The sequence below is a fragment of the Manis pentadactyla genome, chromosome 16 (assembly GCF_030020395.1).
Source record: "Manis pentadactyla isolate mManPen7 chromosome 16, mManPen7.hap1, whole genome shotgun sequence".
Taxonomy (NCBI): Eukaryota; Metazoa; Chordata; class Mammalia; order Pholidota; family Manidae; genus Manis; species Manis pentadactyla.
The window spans coordinates 53,735,965-53,754,555 of record NC_080034.1 but is presented as its reverse complement, the minus strand read 5'-3'; the positions used below and the strand labels follow the sequence as shown (position 1 = coordinate 53,754,555).

The window sequence follows — 18,591 nt, the reverse complement described above, 5'->3', positions numbered from 1 at the left end:
TTTAAATATAATGATATACAGTTGACATTTGAACAACACAGGGGTTAGAGGTACAAACCCCAATGCAGGCAACATATATTACTCTGACTCCCTAAAATCTGACTACTAATAGCCTACTGTTGATCAGAAACCTTACCAATTAAGCAGTGAATTAACATGTATCTTGTATGTTATGTGGATCAGACACTGCATTATTACCATAAAGTGGGCCAAAGAAAATTTTTCAAATTGTTGCAAATCTCCTAAAAATTTACCAATATATTTATTGAAAAAAACCTGTGTATAAATGGACCACTGCAGTCAAACCCACGTTGTTCAAAGGTCAAATGTACAAGCTAAGAAGCTACACCTACAATTAATTCTCGTTATTCATGGTGGAAGTTAGATTCTCTAAAGTCACTATGAACATTGAATTAGTGAGTACTGAACCACATTGCTCTTAGGAAAAACACACAGGTAGGTTCCTGCAAGCCTCTGGTCACAGCACTGTCACCAACTAATCAATACATAACCTTGTTTTATGTGTGTTTCTGTTTAAAGACATACTTGACATACATTGTTGACTCATTAAGATCAAATTCAAACCAACAGCACTGTACATGCCTGAATGGCACTTATTTAACAGACATATTTTCTCCATAAGGCACATCATAGCCTTTTGCATTTAGGTGTGCTAGACAGCACTTCAGCACTGAACTTGGAGGCCATTTTAAACATTGAAATCACCAACCAACTAACAAAAAAAATATGTGGAAAACATAGTACTAAATAGATCATATAAAGAACACTTGTCAACAGTATGAGAACTAGAACAAGGCAGAGCATCTTCTTTTGTTCAACCTCAGCTGGGAACATGCAGACAGAGAGAAAGACTCAAACTTTTTGATGCTCTGCATGTCTGCAAATAACTGCACACCCTGGGAGTAGTTTTTGAGGTCACAAATAAGTTTTAGCAAGTAGTTGAATTCTCAGATACTCTGAGGATAATGAGGATTAACTATGTCTTTTTGAAGTCTTAATTTGGTGATTTATGAATTGAACTTTTAATTTACTTCTTTCTTATACAGAAAAGAGAGGCCAGGTCACCTTTGTTAGTTAACAAGGATGCCACCAGCTCCAGCAACTGCGGATGCCATTCTCTGACATCCTTCTCAGCCCTGGAACCAATGTGTGTTATGTAACACTGTGTTGAATACATAGCTTATGATTCTTTTTGTGACTTTCTTTGGTTCACTTTTTGTTGTAGCCATTGTTCTAATTCTATGTACTTTGACAGGTTGAAAGTTAAGCTTTGGTGTAAAAAAAAAACTGGAATGACTGTAGAAAAAACACCCACTTCTTAAACAATAATGGCTATAAGTTCCAATCATTCTCAAAGGATGAGACCAGATGGAACAGGATAGAGGAGGTGAAAAGTAATCCTTGAGTACAAGGTTGGCTGAATGTGCAACACACAAAAAATAAGTGGAAAAGCCAATTTTGGGGAAATGAACAAATCATACACATGTAGGAGTAAGGCAGAGGTGATACAGAGAGTCAAATGTTTGCTTCTGAAATGTCTTTCTTCTCTAAATTCTAACAATTGGGAAAAAGAAAGAACACTCGAAAGCATATAAGATCCCAGGATACTGTTTATGATATTTATGTTATGAATATCTAAGACTGTGTAGGAGGATGATACAAAACCTAAGAAAAAAAAAGAGGATTATTTGGGTAAAGAAGAAGAATAATAGCACAGATTTAACCGATCTCAAGCAATGTCACCGAATTTAAGCAGGAAATAATTATAATACAAAACACAGAACATGGACTAATAATCTTTAATGATTAACAGAAGATGTAATGTATTTCCACTCCAGAAATTATAGAGTTAAATAATACCGTGGTTTCCTTGGTACCACTTTTTCTAGTTCATTTTAGTGCAGGAACCTGGGAATAGTCAAATATTTCTCAAGTTACCATTCATTTAAAAAGAAATATTTCAAAGCACAAAAATACTTATGTTAATTCCTTCTGGCAACTTAATAAAAAGATAGCAATTCACTCACAATTTATTACCGAATATGGAAAGACATGGAGTAGGTAGAATGGCTCATCCACCATTCAACATGCATTCAGAGTATTTAGTGGCAGCAGTGTATCAGGAGATGGGAAACGAGGTTTCCTGGGAAGAATTCTCCCCAGGGTGTGCAGTTGGTAAGTAATGAGACAAATTACTAACCAGACACATAGTGGTAACACAGGTGCTAAGAGGAAGAGGAGACCTGGGGAGTGACAGGAGCTCAGCAGGAGAGAACATGCCTAGTGTAGGGTCAGAGGAGACTTCCTGGACTGAGGACATCCCAAGTTCATCTGAAACAGAAAGTCCAAGTGTGGGGCTGATAAGTGATGAATGGGCAAGTAGGCGCTTGAGGGCTAAGAAGTTTGGATTTGTTAGGAAGGCAAAGGTGTCCCACTACAAGGTTTATAATCACAGGGGATGATTAAGGGAGAATTCTGTGTAGTGTCAGGTTTATAATTTATGGAGATCAGTCAGGGAACAAGTACAGAATGGACTGCAATGTGGGGTTCAAGCCAGCAAAACTGTAAGTGGCTGTTACAGCAACCTAAATACTGATAGTCCAAGTAACAGTGACCCAAACATGATGAGGGCCTAAATTAAGCCAGTGGTAGAGGGAAAAGGATAAAAAAAAAAAAAAAGACAAACTATTTAAGAGACAAAAATCACTGGGACTTGGCAACTCACAGAAGTGAGGAGTCAGACACAGAGAGACCAGGATGCTTCCAGGTTCCTAGTTTGCATTGCTAATTGGACAATGGTGTCATAATAGTTCCTCATGACTGAATGTAATATACTTTTTACATATCATGACAGTATCTGATAGCTTAAATATTAGGAAAAAAATAATGCAAGCGACAGGAGAGTCATAAATGGTAGATTCTACCCTGTGACCTTAAAAAATAAACATTTAGCCCCACCACTGAGCACAATATTGTGAAGTGGACATCCTGGCCCCTAAGGTTCATTACAGCAGGACACAGCTCCTTCTGGGCGCCTGTGACTACTGGGGAGGCAATGAGGGGGTGGTGTTGACATTCTCTGTACCCAGAACAGCATTAACTCCCCATCTAGGCAGACCTCTCCCCTGCAGTCAGTCCTCTAAACTAGGACCTTATCTAATTCAGATAGGGCCTCCCCTACCCAAGGCTTTCATAAACTCCAAGGGAACCTGATCTTTTGACAGGGAGATTAAGGCTTTGGAAGAGTTCTTTCTTGCTCTTATCCAGAAGCATTCCCCCTGAGGATATAGTGGGAGTACAGGACGGCACTAAGAACTGGATAACGAGTCACACCAGTTATGTCTTCAAAGGTCCTCCACTGCTCTCAACACACAATCCAGACTCCATAGCCTCGGTACAGTGGTCTTCATGCTCACGTAGAGCATCTAACCAACTCACACTGCTTCCTTTTGGTGAGAACTGGTCTCTTCACCCACAGGCCCATGGCAACAATATTTAAATGACATGGTCTGGACTCCCTGTAACAGTTTAATAGACCACAGGTGGACCCAAGATGAACTTGGCTGGAGTATCTGTCTTCTTAACCATCTTCCCTCTCTCAAACACTAGTATATAATGTGTTCTTAGTAAATGACAGTGATTAGAGATGCAAATGATTTGTCCAATAGAAAAAAAAATTGCCCCAGAGGTTATGGTTTTAATGTTTTGTAGAATATTAACCAGTTTTGCACCTAAACTTGTAAACTGTTCTAGCGTTTTTTTACACTGATTATATAAAACAGCCTTTCAAATTCTTTACCATCATAATTAGTGAGCTAAGTTAATCTTTGACATATGCTCCTATGTTTTAAATTAGTCTTTGACAAAGATGGCTAATTCCCCACACCTCACTTTTGTGTGAAATATAGCATAAGCCTGAGAAAAGTTCACTTATATTATGAACAGTGTTACAATCCAAATATGCTTACTTTAAAAATACTCTTTCTATGAGAAGTGTTTCATCTTCTGGAGCCTAGTGAATCTTCCAGTATCTGTAATTTCTGGCTAATGCTTTTCCATTACCGCTGAGGGTCACCTAAGGAGACCTAAGGTCGCCCGGGAAAGGGTCAGGGTCTTTGATTCTGCTCAGCCTACCGACCATCACCTTGTAATATTTGAAGAAAGGTTTTAGAATAAGTCCAAATTGGTCCACCCAGACTTCAGTCTTGTCCCCACCTACACTATTATCCAGATCTACCTAATGAAACACAAATAATGGGATAATTATTGGAATAATCAGCACAGAATAATAAAATTCCTTGACACTTCAGCTCTAAGCACTGAGTTGAATCAGGACTCTACTTGCAAGTTTCAGATCTTTGGGAAAGCCTTTTGGGATCTCAATTTCCACATCAGCAAAAAGGGTCCACACCATTTTCCCCACAAGATTGCTGAAAGAAGTACAATTGGCCCAGCTCACTCACTGTAAGTAGTCCACAGTATCAGTTTCATTAATCTGGAACTCTGATTGGCCCCAGGCATACTTGGATACTATACCTTGAACACTTAAAAGAAAAATTTCAAGTAAGTATATCTGAAGATCTACTTGGCTTTATTAAACCATTCATCAATCAGCCAGTATCCCAAACAGCAAGTAGAAAGGAGCTCTGTCAACCTATAGAAGAGTTTTTAAAGGCAGACAGGGAATAGAAAAAAGGAAATCGCCAGTCAAGAATGCCTTGTTTTAAGCAAGGCTGCCCTCCTAACTGGAGTGGAAGGGTTTTCCTTGTGCTGGCCAGGAAATGCCACGCTGAGGTCTGAGGGTTACATTCCGGGGAGGGGGAAAGGAGCGTTGATTTTTAAATTGCAGTTAGGTTCGTAGGTCTTAAGTTTGCTGACCTGGGGCCTTAGCGTAAGTGACTCCATCTTGGCCTGTGGTTTTCTTTATAACAGCACCCGGTTCCAAGCAGTGATTTTTTTTTGTTGATTTTTCTCCTGGAACTGGGCGAGACGACAGTCAAAGGCCCTTCCAACTCTTAAGAACTCTTACCCAAATATTTTGTTAAATGCTTTGACAGAACTCGTAATTATCCATAGACGGTTACTGACCTGAAAAGATGGGTATGAAAAACCTGATAGACCTCGTTTGATACCCCAACCTCTAACAGGTCTGGAAGCCTTTCCTCCTTTGGAATGAATACAGTGTTTACCGTGCCCCTGCCCCTCTCTAACGGAGGGCTCCTCCGAGCCGGCGCCAGGCCTGGGGGGAAGCGACCCCTCCTCCGAACCTTCGCGGGACCGCCGCTCTCCCCCGGCATCCCAGCGCCCGCAGAGCTCCCGTGCTTCCTTTACACACTTGGCTCCTCCTCAGGCGCCAGTCGCGAGGCGCTCGCACAGCCGCAGGGACCAGCTTGCGCCTCCATCTCTCTGCCCTGGCCCCGCCGCGGGGGAAGGCGTGTCTCCACCGCGCGCCGTCACGCCCGGCTCCCGGACGGTGAGCGCACGCTCCCGGGAAGTCCCCGAACTACCGCCTCCTGGCCCACACAGCGCCCACCAGCCCCCGCGCGCAGGCCCCGCCCAGGCCCCGCCCCAACCATCGCGTCCCTGACCATCCCCGGCCCCGCCCCCGAACCCGGCTCCGCCCCTGCCCGAGCGGCTACCGGCCCAACCCACCCGGGGTGGCTGTGGCCGGGTTGGCTGCGGGACTGCGGCGACCCTGGTGTTCCAGCGCGGTCAGAAGGTAAGCGCTGAGTCTGGGCCAAAGGTAGCGGCCCACAGGAGCCGCCTTTTCTGTTACCTTGTCTCGGTAGCAGCAAGGTTATGCTTCAACGGTTTTCCAGGCAAAGAGCGACATCGAGTGTCCGCCAGCGCTGGGTCGGAGAGGGTCGTGAGGCCTGAGCTGCGGCTCTCTGTCCGCGCGTCCCGCGGGCCGCAGCCGGGTGGCTGCTTGCCGCCGCCCTGGCTGCTTGTGGTTGCACACGTAGTTTGCTAAAACGAGGTGGAACATGTAAGCACGCTTTGCTTATTTGCTGAACAGTGTAGATAGACACCCGAGCTGGTTATCGTCAGTGTGCGATTTAACTGTTTGCCCCTTGGGTGATACTTCTGCTGTAATGCTAAGCGGCAAGATACACAAGCTATGTAAAAACAGAAAACGAAGCTATGCAGAGGAAACAAGAAATCTTGGAAAGTGGTTGTTTCCTTGAAATGGTGAAATTACGAGTGATTTACCTGTTTTATGTATTAAACGTGTTTTGTAATTTTTTTAAACTCACTTTATTTTAAATAAATAGTTTTGCGTTATATTTTGTGAGAACTTGAGCAGTTAAGGCCTCCTATGGGCACTGTAGATTTTCCTTTCGTTTTCTGCTTGGAACTTGCCATTTGCCAAATAGACTTAGGATGCAGAACTTTTTCCCATTTCGGAAAGAAAAAAAAAAAAGGAATTCAAATATTTAATATGAAACTTACTGAACACTAATTTTGTTGAACTACACACCAATCCTTTGAATATTTCAAGGTTTGAACCTAAAGATCGTTATGCTGTTTGAGTTACATTATTGCAGAGATTATACATTTGTTAGATTTGGGCTTTATTTGTAACTGTATTATCTTAATCTTTGATGCCATTAACTTTATTCTCAGGGTCATCATTGTGAACATCCATTGTTTGCCTGTACCTCCATAGTGTTCATTGAAGCTTCCCCTTCTCCTTTGCTTAACAGTGTGTGTTTAAAAACTTAGCCCACCATGCTTTCCTGTTTTTACTCTGCTACTAGTTGGCTGGTTAAACATCAGGGGTGAAGACTGAGCATGCTCAGCCTGGCTTCACAGACTAACGTTCACGCCAGTAGATTTCCCCCAGGTAGGTACCCCACCTCTAAGAAAGAACTGGCTCTCTGGAGTACCAGTGGCTGCTCATCTGTACTTTTGAACATTTCTGGTCTCTCCTCCGCTCCTGCATTTGGGTATGTTGCAACAGACATTTTGCTGAGCAGGGAGGAAGGAATTGACCTAATAGTTTATAAATCCCTGAGTGCAGAGGCTGTTTCTCACCTTTGGACACAAACACCTAAACTTTTTCTGTGCACTCTACCCACTTGGTCTGTTTCCTGGTCACTTCTGTCTTGCATTTTCTGTACTTTCGTTTACTTGTTGTTTGGGTCAAAGTTTACTTAAGCCGTTTGGGTTCTGGCTACTTTTATCTCTATTTGATTAGAATTGCTACAAATACTGTGCTGGATTGTAACTTGCTTTTCCTTTATTTTAGAATTACTACAGTTAGTTTCTGTATTGATTTTGTATCTAGGGATTATTTTGGAAGCCACTAACCATTTGCGGCCAGCTATATAGGGGCAAGTATAGGGAAAATACAGGGAAACGGCATTTTGGTATATAAGATTTGAGAACAATTAGAAATCTGCCTGCCTGTTTGCAGCCCTCTGCAGGTGATTAGTTTCCAAGTATTTAAGCTGCATGTGAGTAGAAGCACAATGAGAGCCAGTCAGAAGGACTTTGAAAATTCAGTGAATCGAGTGAAACTGTTGAAGAAGGATCCAGGAAATGAAGCGAAGCTAAAACTCTATGCCCTATGTAAGCAGGTAAATGCCTAAGATCTGATATAAATTTGGAGCCATTTTGAACAAATGACTCTTCAAATAAATGCGTCATATATTTTACTAAAATGTAGCTTTAATATTTTCAGGGTTTGTCTTGCTGCCTTTCCTCTAAAGAGTGCATACATGAGAATTTTTGTATATTAGACTTTGATGAAAGTAATCTCTCAGGATCACTCCAGAGTAAAAGAGATTTAACAGATAAAACAACCAAGTGTGTGGACAGTATTTGGTGACATTACTGTAATCAATGAAAAGGTTATTTTGAGACATCTCGGGACATTTGAATATGGACTGAGTATGAGATAATACCTAGGAATTATTGTCAGTGGTATCAAGGTTCTGTAAGAAAATAAGAAAATGTTGATTTTTTTTTTTTTAGGAATGCACACTAAGTAGGTAGGGGTAAAATAGTGTGGTATTTGGGTTTCACTAAAATAAGAAAGAAGAAAAAGACTGACAAAGCACGTTTGGTAAAAAATGATCATTGTTGAACGTGGGTGATGAGTATAGGGATTTCATTATCTACTTTTGTGTGTATTTGAAAAATTTTATAATGAAAATTTAAAGTTAAGTTTGTAAAAATTAAGTTTGCAATGTTTAAAGATTACCCTGAAAAGTCAGCCCCTCAGGGCTCCTGTGTTTTATCTGTTTTTCTCTTTTTGTGATTCTTGTGTGCAAAAGAATTTTAACTTTGCCCAAAAAGAGTTCTGGACTTTGCCCTTGGCCTCTGGGAGGTACTCCCTAACCCTTGAAATGCCATGCCTGATAGGAGTTCTTTGTTTGCATCGGGAGTCTAACAATGTCATTTAGAGTGGGGGCTTCAGGTTACATTCAGTGATGCCTGAATATGCAGCTGCAAATGAAAACTGTGAACACGGAGGCTAGAGTAGTCTTCCCTGGCAGGCAGTGCTCCATGTGCGTTGTCACACATCATTCTAGGAGACGAATGCTGTCCTGACTCCATGGTGGGGGCTGGGGGGCGCTGGTGGACTGTGTTGCCTCTAATTTCTCAGGTGGCTTACTCTTGCAGAGTGATTCTTGTCTCTGTCTTTGGAAAGTCAAAGCCTCCTTTGTCTTCCCAATGGGTTTCAGCCCCAGGCAAGTTCGCTGTAGATTCAGTGTGACCAAAGAAATGACAGTAGAACATTCTTGGGGTGAAAGGGTTTATTACCCGGCTTGTTCTTTCGGCGGTAGGTCGAGCACTAGCGTCTCTGCCTCTGCCCAGAGCATTGGGCCGAGCTCTCTATATAGCGGGATTATAGCTTATTGCCTACTGGTGTGGAAGCACTAGCCTAGCGACAGGCCAGTTACATCATCAAGTGGTTTAAGTTCAGTGAGAATCCTGGCCATAGGAACCCTAACTTCCCCACACTCCTTTACTGCCTTTGTTTTTCAAAGTCTCTTCCTTCTTTCCTCTTTTAGCTAATTATAAAATTAAGAAATTTTTAATGTGGCTAAGTGAAGTTTTAAATTGTCATTTGTATTTTATTCATCTCAAAATACTCACCCCACCTATTCTCAAACAAGTGAAATTTAGTTGCTTTTTGCTTTCTCCTTGCTTCATCCTTCAGTTAAGTTTCCTTAGGGCCACTGGCTCTGACCACCTCCACCCCTGCTCCCCAGCTACAGCTCTGTTGCTCAATTACCAGGAATCTACTACTGAATTAATGGTGTTTTTTTAAATACCTTTGAATGAGCCTTTAGAATGTACTGTGGATTTCCAAGCATTTGTTGGCTAGTTACCTTCAAAGATTGTTTGCTTGGATACTTTGGTTGTGTGTGAAAAAAGTGATCATCAACATAAAAACAATAAACTATTAGAATTTTTTTTAAAGTACTCTTCCAAATCCCTTTTCTTACATTATTTTCATATGCGAGTTGTTATAACTTTAGGGACTGATAGCCAATTGCACATTTTGTCTTTCCACTCTTTTTTCCATTGTGCACTTTTAGCAACAGCATCAAAGAGAGGGCAAGAGGAAAGTTCAGATCAATTTATGTACTTATGGAAGTATTTGGGAGGGGAAGGTGCATTCATCCTAGTTGTACATTTTATGGATCTTAAATATTGAAGACTCCAATAATTCCCACTCTCATTTCCACAGGCAACTGAAGGACCTTGTAATACACCCAAACCAAGTGTTTTTGACTTGATCAATAAGGCTAAGTGGGACGCATGGAATTCTCTTGGCAGCCTGTCCAAGGTACATTTACTTGATTCACTTGTTTGCTCTTACTCTACTTGCTATACTCTTGAAGGAAGTTGGGTGCTTCTCATGAAACCATCATAGATGGAGCCTTTGAGATCTTGAGTGCTTCTGTTGAATCAGAACCTCTGTTCTTTCTTCACTGTAGGGTGCTAGTTTTTAGCCTAGAAAGTTTCTCAAAATGCTGTCATCTCCTCCTTCAGGAAACTGCCAGGCAGAACTATGTGGATATGGTGTCCAGTCTGAACTCTTCTTCTGAATCTTCTAGCCAAATAAAGCCTGGAGCCGACGGGGAACAACCGGGATATGAAACCCTGGTGGTGACCTCTCAAGATGGCATCACAAAGATCATGTTGAACCGGCCCACCAAAAAGAATGCCATCAGCACTCAGGTAACATCACCTGCCCTGACAGTTTGTCTGCTTTTCTTTTCTTCCTCTGTCTATTGCACTCAAAAACTCTAGTGTTGCAGCATCATTCCTATTTTTGTGTTATCTGTTGTTTGATCTGTGTGGGAAGATTAATAATTGTGGCTGCTACTTCGTGCAGCAGAATTGAGCATTCGTTATTTAGGATTTGTGAGCTTTGGGTAGATTCTACATGCTCAGAAGGCACTGCAACTTTCCTAAGGATGGAAGCACAAATAAATTAATATAAAAGAAACATACAGTGTTCTAATAGAATATGCATAGATGTTCGTTCTCTAGGTTTGTATAGACCATCCCCAGAAGTATCTTCATGTCAGTTAGACTTCAGAGTCAGTACTGTTCTACCTGCATGAACTTTATTTTCTACAGGTAGAGGAATGAAAGGACTTCATCTTAAATATATTTTAACCCACCTCTGCTTGAAATGAGCTTCTTGGCAAGGGTAACTTAGTCTTTCAATCTGTTACTGAACTAGAATGATAATGAAAATAACCACTTTAGCCCTTTCCCTTTGAAAAAAATATATAGGGAATTAGTTGGAAGTGTGGTGCTGAGCTGGGAGTAAAATTTGAAAGGGCTCCTAACTCCTTTCATGGGGCTTATTATCTATGTTGTGGTAGAAAGAGCAAACAAACTTAATATAGTCTTAAAGTAAGAATTCCTTGAAGTTGCATACATGCCACTCAGTTAATGAAGCATTGGATTCTTAAAACTTTATTTACTCTCCTCCTGACTCATTTTTATATAATCAGGGGAATAATATAGTGGTAATAATGATAGCTTCTCCTTACAATGTGCCTGGTATGTGTCAGTACTTCCCATTAATTCTCGTAAGGAGCATTCCATTAGCAATAATTAGATTAAGTAGTAACTTGCTCAAATTCATGTAACTAATAAACAAGAAAATCTAAATCCCTGATATATCCAAGTCCTAATCCTGGCTCTTGCCAGTACCCCATCATACTGTGTCATCATAACAATAGTAATAATGGAAGTACTTCCTGATTCCCACCCTCATGGATATGTTTTCACATTTATTTATATATGCAAAATCCATACATTTGTTTATTTCAGTGTCTCTGTTATCTAAATGTCAGTCTGCTTCGTCATTCTCTCCCACATTGATGTCTCATCTAAGATAGAAGCTGCACCTGTTTTAAAGGCAGGGAAGCTGTGATAACTACACATCCTAGATTTTTCAGAGATGTTGATGATTTAAAATACGGGGCCCATTGTCCTTCGCAACTATTACCATGTCTTGGAAATCCCAGCATTTTAACAATCATTAACCCCTCCCAGAATGCCTGGGACACTTGTGCTTCCTTTTTTTTTAACAATTTTTTTTATTCGGGTATTATTGATATACACTCTTATGAAGGTTTCACATGAAAAACAACGTGGTTACTATATTCACCCATATTATCAAGTTCCTGCCAATACCCCATTGCAGTCACTGTCCATCAGTGTAGTAAGATGCCAGAGAATCACTACTTCTCTGTGCTGCACTGTCCTCCCCATGAAACCCTCCCATGTATACTAATCATAATACCCCTCAATCCCCTTCTCCCTGCCTGCCCACCCGCCCTGCCCACCCCTCCTCTTTGGAAACTGGTGGTCCCTTCTTGGAGTTTGTGAGTCTGCTGTTATTTTGTTCCTTCAGTTTTGCTTTGTTCTTGTACTCCACAAATGAAGGAAATCATTTGGTACTTGTCTTTCTCTGCCTGGCTTATTTCACTGAGCATAATACCCTCCAGCTCCATCCATGTTGTTGCAAATGGTAGGATTTCTTTCTTTCTTATGGCTGAATAGTATTTCATTGTGTATGTTCACCACATCTTCTTTATCCATTCATCTACTGATGGACATGTAGGTTGCTTCCATATCTTGGCTATTGTAAATAGTGCTGCAATAAACATAAAGAATGCATATGTCTTTTTGAATCTCAGAACTTGTATTCTTTGGGTAAATTCCTAGGAGTGGAATTCCCGGGTCAAATGGTATTTCTGTTTTTAGTTTTTTGAAGAGGAACCTCCGTATTGCTTTGCACAATGGTTGAAATAGTTTACATTCCCACCAGCAATGTAGGAGGGTTCCCCTTTCTCTGCATCCTCGCCAGCATTTGTTTCTTAGTCTTTTCGATTCTGGCCATCCTAACTGGTGTGAGGTGATATCTCATTATGGTTTAAATTTGCATTTCCCTGAAGATTAGCAATGTGGAGCATCTTTTCATGTGCCTGTTGGCCATCTGAATTTCTTTGGAGAATAGTTTGTTCATAAACTACGCCCATTTTTTAATCAGATTATTTCCTTTTTGTCGTTGAGGCATGTGACTTCTTTATATATTTTGTATGTTAACCCTTTGTCAGATATGTTGTTTACAAATATATTATCCCATACTGTAGGATGTCTTTTTATTCTATTGATGGTGTCCTTTGCCGTAGACAAGGTTTTTAGTTTGATGTACTTCCATTTGTTCATTTTTGCTTTTGTTTCCCTTGCCCAAGGAGATCCGTTCAGGAAAATGTTGCTCATGTTTATATTCAGGAGATTTTTGCCTATGTTTTCTTTTAAGAGTTTTATGGTTTCATGACTTACATTCAGGTCTTTGATCCATTTCGAGTTTACTTTTGTGTATGGGTTAGACAATAATCCACTTTCATTCTCTTGCACATAGCTGTCCAGTTTTGCTAACACCAGTTGTTGAATAGGCTGTCATTTCCCCATTGTATGCCCATGGCTCCTTTACCATATATTAATTCACCATCTATGCTTGGGTTTATACCCGGACTCTCCAGTCTGTTCCATTGGTCTGTGGGTCTGTTCTTGTGCCAGTACCAAATTGTCTTGACTACTGTGGCTTGGTAGTAGAGCTTGAAGTTGGAGAGCATAATCCCCCAGCATTATTTCAGGATTGCTTTGGCTATTTGGTGTCTTTTGTGGTTCCGTGTGAATTTTAGAACTGTTTGCTGAACTTTGTTGAAGAATGCTGCTGGTATTTTGATAGGAATTGCATTGAATCTGTAGATTGCTTTAGGCAGGATGGCCATTTTGACAATATTAATTCTTCCTGTGCATAAGCACGGAACATATTTTGATTTATTGGTATCTTCTTTAATTTCTCTCATGAGTATCTTGTAGTTTTCAGGGCATTGGTCTTTCACTTCCTTCCGTAGATTTATTTCTGGGTATTTTATTCTTTTTGATGCAATTGTGAATGGAATTGTTTTCCTGATTTCTCTTTCTGCTAGTTCATCATTAGTGTATAGGAATGCAACAGATTTCTGTGTATTAACTTTGTATCCTGCAACTTTGCTGCATTGAGATATTAGATCTGATAGTTTTGGAGTGGATTCTTAAGGGTTTTTTATGTACAGTACCATGATATCTGCTAACAATGACAGTTTAACTTCTTCCTTACCAGTCTGGATGCCTTTTATTTCTTTGTGTTTTCTGATTGCTGTGGCTAGGACCTCCAGTACTATGTTGAGTAAAAGTGAGTGAGTGAACATCCCTGTCTTGTTCCCGATCTCAGAGGACCTGCTTTCAGCCTCTCGCTGTTCAGTATGATGTTAGCTGTGGGTTTATCATATATGGCCTTTATTATGTTGAGGCACTTCCCCTCTATGCCCATTTTGTTGAGAGTTTTTATCATGAACAGATGTTGAATTTTGTCGAATGCTTTTTCAGCATCTACGGAGATGATCATGTGGTTTTTGTCCTTCTTTTTGTTGATGTGGTGGATGATGTTGATGGATTTTCGAATGTTGTACCATCCTTGCATCCCTGGGATGAATCCCACTTGGTCATGGTGTATGATCCTCTTCATGTACTTTTGAATTCTGTTCGCTAATATTTTGTTGAGTATTTTTGCATCTACGTTCATCAGGGATATTAGTCTGTAGTTTTCTTTTTTGGTGGGGTCTTTTCCTGGTTTTGGTATTAGGGTGATGTTGGCTTCATAGAATGAGTTTGGGAGTATTCCCTCCTCTTCTATTTTTTGGAAAACTTTAAGGAGAATGGGTATTATGTCTTCTCTGTATGTCTGATAAAATTCTGAGGTTAATTCATCTGGCCCGGGGGTTTTGTTCTTGGGTAGTTTTTTGATTACCGATTCACTTTTGTTACTGGTAATTGGTCTGTTTAGATTTTCTGTTTCTTTCTGGGTCAGTCTTGGAAGGTTGTGTTTTTCTAGGAAGTTGTCCATTTCTCCTAGGTTTTCCAGCTTGTTAGCATATAGGTTTTCATAGTATTCTCTAATAATTCTTTGTATTTCTTTGGGTCCATCATTATTTTTCCTCACTCATTTCTGATTCTGTTAATGTGTGTTGACTCTCTTTTTCTCTTAATAAGTCTGGCTAGAGGCTTATCTATTTTGTTTATTTTCTCAAAGAACCAGCTCTTGGTTTCATTGATTTTTTTCTATTGTTTTATTCTTCTCAATTTTATTTATTTCTTCTCTGATCTTTATTATGTCCCTCTGTCTGCTCACCTTAGGCATCATTTGTTCTTCTTTTTCCAATTTCGATAATTGTGACATTAGACTATTCCTTTGGGATTGTTTTTCCTTCTTTGAATATGCCTGGATTGCTATATACTTTCTTCTTAAAACTGCTATTGCTGCGTCCCACAGAAGTTGGGGATTTGTGTTGTTGTTGTCATTTGTTTCCATATATTGCTGGATCGCCATTTTAATTTGGTCATTGATCCATTGATTGTTTAGGAGCATGTTGTTAAGCCTCCATGTGTTTGTGAGCCTTTTTGCTTTCTTTGTACAATTTCTTTCTAGTTTTATACCTTTGTGGGCTGAAAAGTTGGTTGGTAGGATTTCAATCTTTTGGAATTTACTGAGGCTCTTTTGTGGCCTAGTATGTGGTCTATTCTGGAGAATGTTCCATGTGCACTTGAGAAGAATGTGTATCCTGTTGCTTTTGGGTGTAGAGTTCTATAGATGTCTATTAGGTCCATCTGTTCTAGTGTGTTGATTAGTGCCTCTGTGTCCTTACTTATTTTCTGTCTGGTGTATCTGTCCTTTGGAGTGAGTGGTGTGTTAAAGTCTCCCAAAATGAATGCATTGCATTCTATTTTCTCCTTTGATTCTGTTAGTATTTGTTTCACATATATTGGTGCTCCTGTATTGGGTGCATATATGTTTATAATGGTTATATCCTCTTGTTGAACTGAGCCCTTTATCATTATGTAATGTCCTTCTTTATCTCTTGTTACTTTCTTTATTTTGAAGTCTATTTTGTCTCATACTAGTATTGTAACACCTGCTTTTTTCTCTCTATTGTTTGCCTGAAATATCTTTTTCCATCCTTTGACTTTTAATCTGTGTGTGTCTTTGGGTTTGAGGTGAGTCTCTTGTAAGCAGCATATAGATGGGTCTTGCTTTTTTATCCATTCTATTACTCTGTGTCTTTTGATTGGTGCTTTCAGTCCATTTACATTTAGGGTGATTATTGAAAGATATGTACTTATTGCCATTGCAGGCTTTAGATTCGTGGTTACCAAAGTTTCAAGGTTAGCGTGTTTACTACCTTACTATCTGACTTAACTTGCTTATTGAGCTGTTATAAACACAGTCTGATGATTATTTCTTTCCCTTCTTTTTCCTCCTCCTCCATTCTTCATATGTTGGGTGTTTTGTTCTGTGCTCTTTTTAGGAGTGCTCCCATCTAGAGCAGTCCCTCTAAGATACCCTGTAGAGGTGGTTTGTGGGAGGCAAATTCCCTCAACTTTTGCTTGTCTGGGAATTGTTTAATCCCTCCTTCATATTTAAATGATAATCGTGCTGGATACACTATCCTTGGTTCGAGGCCCTTCTGTTTCATGCATTAAATATATCATGCCATTCTCTTCTGGCCTTTAAGGTTTCTGTTGAGAAGTCTGATGATAGCCTGATGGGTTTTCCTTTGTAGGTGACCTTTTTTCTCTCTCTGGCTGCCTTTAATACTCTTCCCTTGTCCTTGATCTTTGCCATTTTAATTATTATGTGTCTTGGTATTGTCCTCTTTGGGTCCCGTCTCTCGGGAGTTCTGTGTGCCTCCGTAGTTTGAGCAACTATTTCCTCCGCCAGTTTGGGGAAGTTCTCGGCAATTATTTCTTCAAAGACACTTTCAATCCCTTTTTCTCTCTCTTCTTCTTCTGGTTCCCCTATAATGAGGATATTGTTCCTTTTGGATTGGTCACACGGTTCTCTTAATATTGTTTCATCCCTGGAGATCCTTTTATCTCTCTCTGTGTCAGCTTCTATGCGTTCCTGTTCTCTGGTTTCTATTCCATCAATGGCCTCTTGCATCTTATCCATTCTGCTTATAAATCGTTCCAGAGTTTGTTTAACTTCTGTTATCTCCCTCTGGGCGTCTGTAATCTCCCTCTGGACTTCATCCCTTAGCTCTTGCATATTTCTCTGCAGCTCTGTCAGCATGTTTATGATTTTTATTTTGAATTCTTTTTCAGGGAGACTGGTTAGGTCTGCCTCTGCAGATCCTTTCTCCGGTGTTGTTTGAACTATCTTGGACTGGACTAAATTTTTTTACCTTTTCATGGTGATAGCCGTGCCTGTAGGCAGGTTGCAAGTGTGTCAGCTGGGAGAAGAAAGTCCTTTCCTGCTTGCTGGATGCCTTGCCCTTCTCCGCTGCCTGTGTCGGTTACCCGCACTCCTGGAGCAGCCATTGGGTTAGTCCCCTAAGCTGCTGTCGGTGGTCTCTCCGTCCGAGCAGCGCAGAGCCCTGCGCAGGGTGGCAGGCACGCCAGGTGCGCTCTTCCGTGATACCGGTGTCCCTGCCGGGCAGCTGTGAGCAGCAGCGGCTTTTAGGTCTGGCCTGGGTGGCTGTGCGTTGGGCTGGGATTCTGGACGGCTGCTGGGAGCACACCTGCTCCCTCTGGCTCTGCTGCAGGTGCGCATGGGGCTCTTACGTGTGGTCATCTACCAGGCTCCTCTGGCTTCACTACCACCAGTGTGCATGAGCTGCGCCCGGGCTCTTTGGTTATGCCGCTGCGGGCTCGCACAAGCCTTTCCTGGTCCCGTCTGGCACCGCTGGTGCATGGATATGCTCCCGGTCCCTTCTGGCGCTGCCATCCCCGGTGCGCGCTGCCACTCTCCCGCTACTGGGCCGGTGTGTCGGGGTCTGCGCCAGTGGGAGGAACGACTGGCAGGGTGCTTAGTGCCATAAGGGGCTTCAGAGCTACAGTGCCTCCCCAGGGTTTAGGGCACCTAATTTTCCCTGATATTCCCAGCTGCCGGGACAAATTTCGTCCAGCTATGGGGTCCCTGTCTCTTTAAGACTTGCAGAAAGCACTCACTTTTCTTTTGTCTCAGGGGTGCCGGTTGCGCAGACCCGCCCACAGGTTTTGCTTTTCCGTTTCTCTAATATCCAGCACCCCATGCACCTTGTGTATGCGTTCCGGGTGCGGATTTCTAGAGCTGGTTGTTTAGCAGTCCTCGGCTTTCCCTCCCTCCCCGTTCCGACTCCTTTCTTCCCGCCGGGTTCTGGGGTGGGGGAGCATTCAGGCCCTGCCTGGCCACGGCTTATATCTTACCCCCTTCGTGTGATGCTGAGTTCTCACAGATGTAGATGTATCTTGGCTGTTGTACTGCATCCACTGGTGTCTCTTTTAGGAATAATTGTATTTACTGTATTTTCATAAATATATATCTTTTGGGGAGGAGATTTCCTCTGAACTACTCACCCCACCATCTTCCTGTGATCCCAAAGGAGTAGTTTTTGTATGCAAGTTAAGTTGGTAACAATTTAAGGTTGTCATGACTTTAGCATGTTATATGTAATCCCCATGGTAACCACAAAGAAAATATTCATAGAAAATTCACAAAAGGAAATGAGAAGGGGATCAAAATGTGCACTACAAAAAAAAAAATCAACCCAAAGGAGGAGAGAAAAAAGAGATCAAGCAATTATTTGAAGAAATAATAACATCATCTACTTCTGTGTCCAAGAGTTTTCTCCCAATGAGGACTCCTTCCCAATGCTTGGAGTGTGTGAAAATGGGCCCATCATGTGCTTTTGTACAGAGCCAGGCAGTTTATATTTTTTAGACAAAGAGCCAATAAATCTGAGTAATTGACACGGTTTTGTAGAAGGAAATGTGAGTCTTAATGGAGGAAATAAGGGACAAAAAAAGATCTAAGACATACAGAAAACAAAATGGCAAAAGTGCTTCCCTATCAGTAATTTACTTAAATATAAAGATTAAACTCAAAAAACACGAATTGACAGAATGGGTTAAAAAAAAACAATTCAGGATTCAACTATATACTGCCTACAAGAGTCTCACTTTAGATCTAGGGTCATGCATAGATTAAAAGTGAAAGTATGA

The 18,591-nt window shown here is 41.1% G+C and overlaps 1 protein-coding gene and 1 long non-coding RNA gene across 4 annotated transcripts in view; one reads left to right on the top strand and one right to left on the bottom strand.

Moving 5' to 3' along the window:
* Nucleotides 1-5,519, bottom strand: part of LOC130681199 (uncharacterized) — a 59,632-nt gene extending 54,113 nt beyond the window's left edge. For both annotated transcript variants that reach the window (XR_008994264.1, XR_008994263.1), the window contains exons 1-2: nucleotides 5,110-5,519; nucleotides 4,900-5,001 (exon numbers count right to left, since the gene is read on the bottom strand). This is a non-coding gene — a long non-coding RNA (uncharacterized LOC130681199). The remainder of the gene's footprint in view (nucleotides 1-4,899; nucleotides 5,002-5,109) is intronic.
* A 100-nt stretch (nucleotides 5,520-5,619) lies between these two features.
* The window catches only part of LOC130681196 (enoyl-CoA delta isomerase 2-like), a 44,381-nt gene continuing 31,409 nt past the window's right edge, over nucleotides 5,620-18,591 (top strand). The window contains exons 1-5 of one of the 2 annotated variants that reach the window (XM_057493681.1): nucleotides 5,643-5,740; nucleotides 6,726-6,865; nucleotides 7,439-7,601; nucleotides 9,725-9,823; nucleotides 10,030-10,218. In XM_057493681.1, coding sequence (XP_057349664.1) covers nucleotides 7,494-7,601; nucleotides 9,725-9,823; nucleotides 10,030-10,218 — 396 coding nt within the window. In that variant the 5' untranslated portion in view covers nucleotides 5,643-5,740; nucleotides 6,726-6,865; nucleotides 7,439-7,493. Of the gene's footprint in view, nucleotides 5,741-6,725; nucleotides 6,866-7,438; nucleotides 7,602-9,724; nucleotides 9,824-10,029; nucleotides 10,219-18,591 lie in introns of both variants that reach the window. The other variant, XM_057493682.1, reaches the window with a different exon arrangement.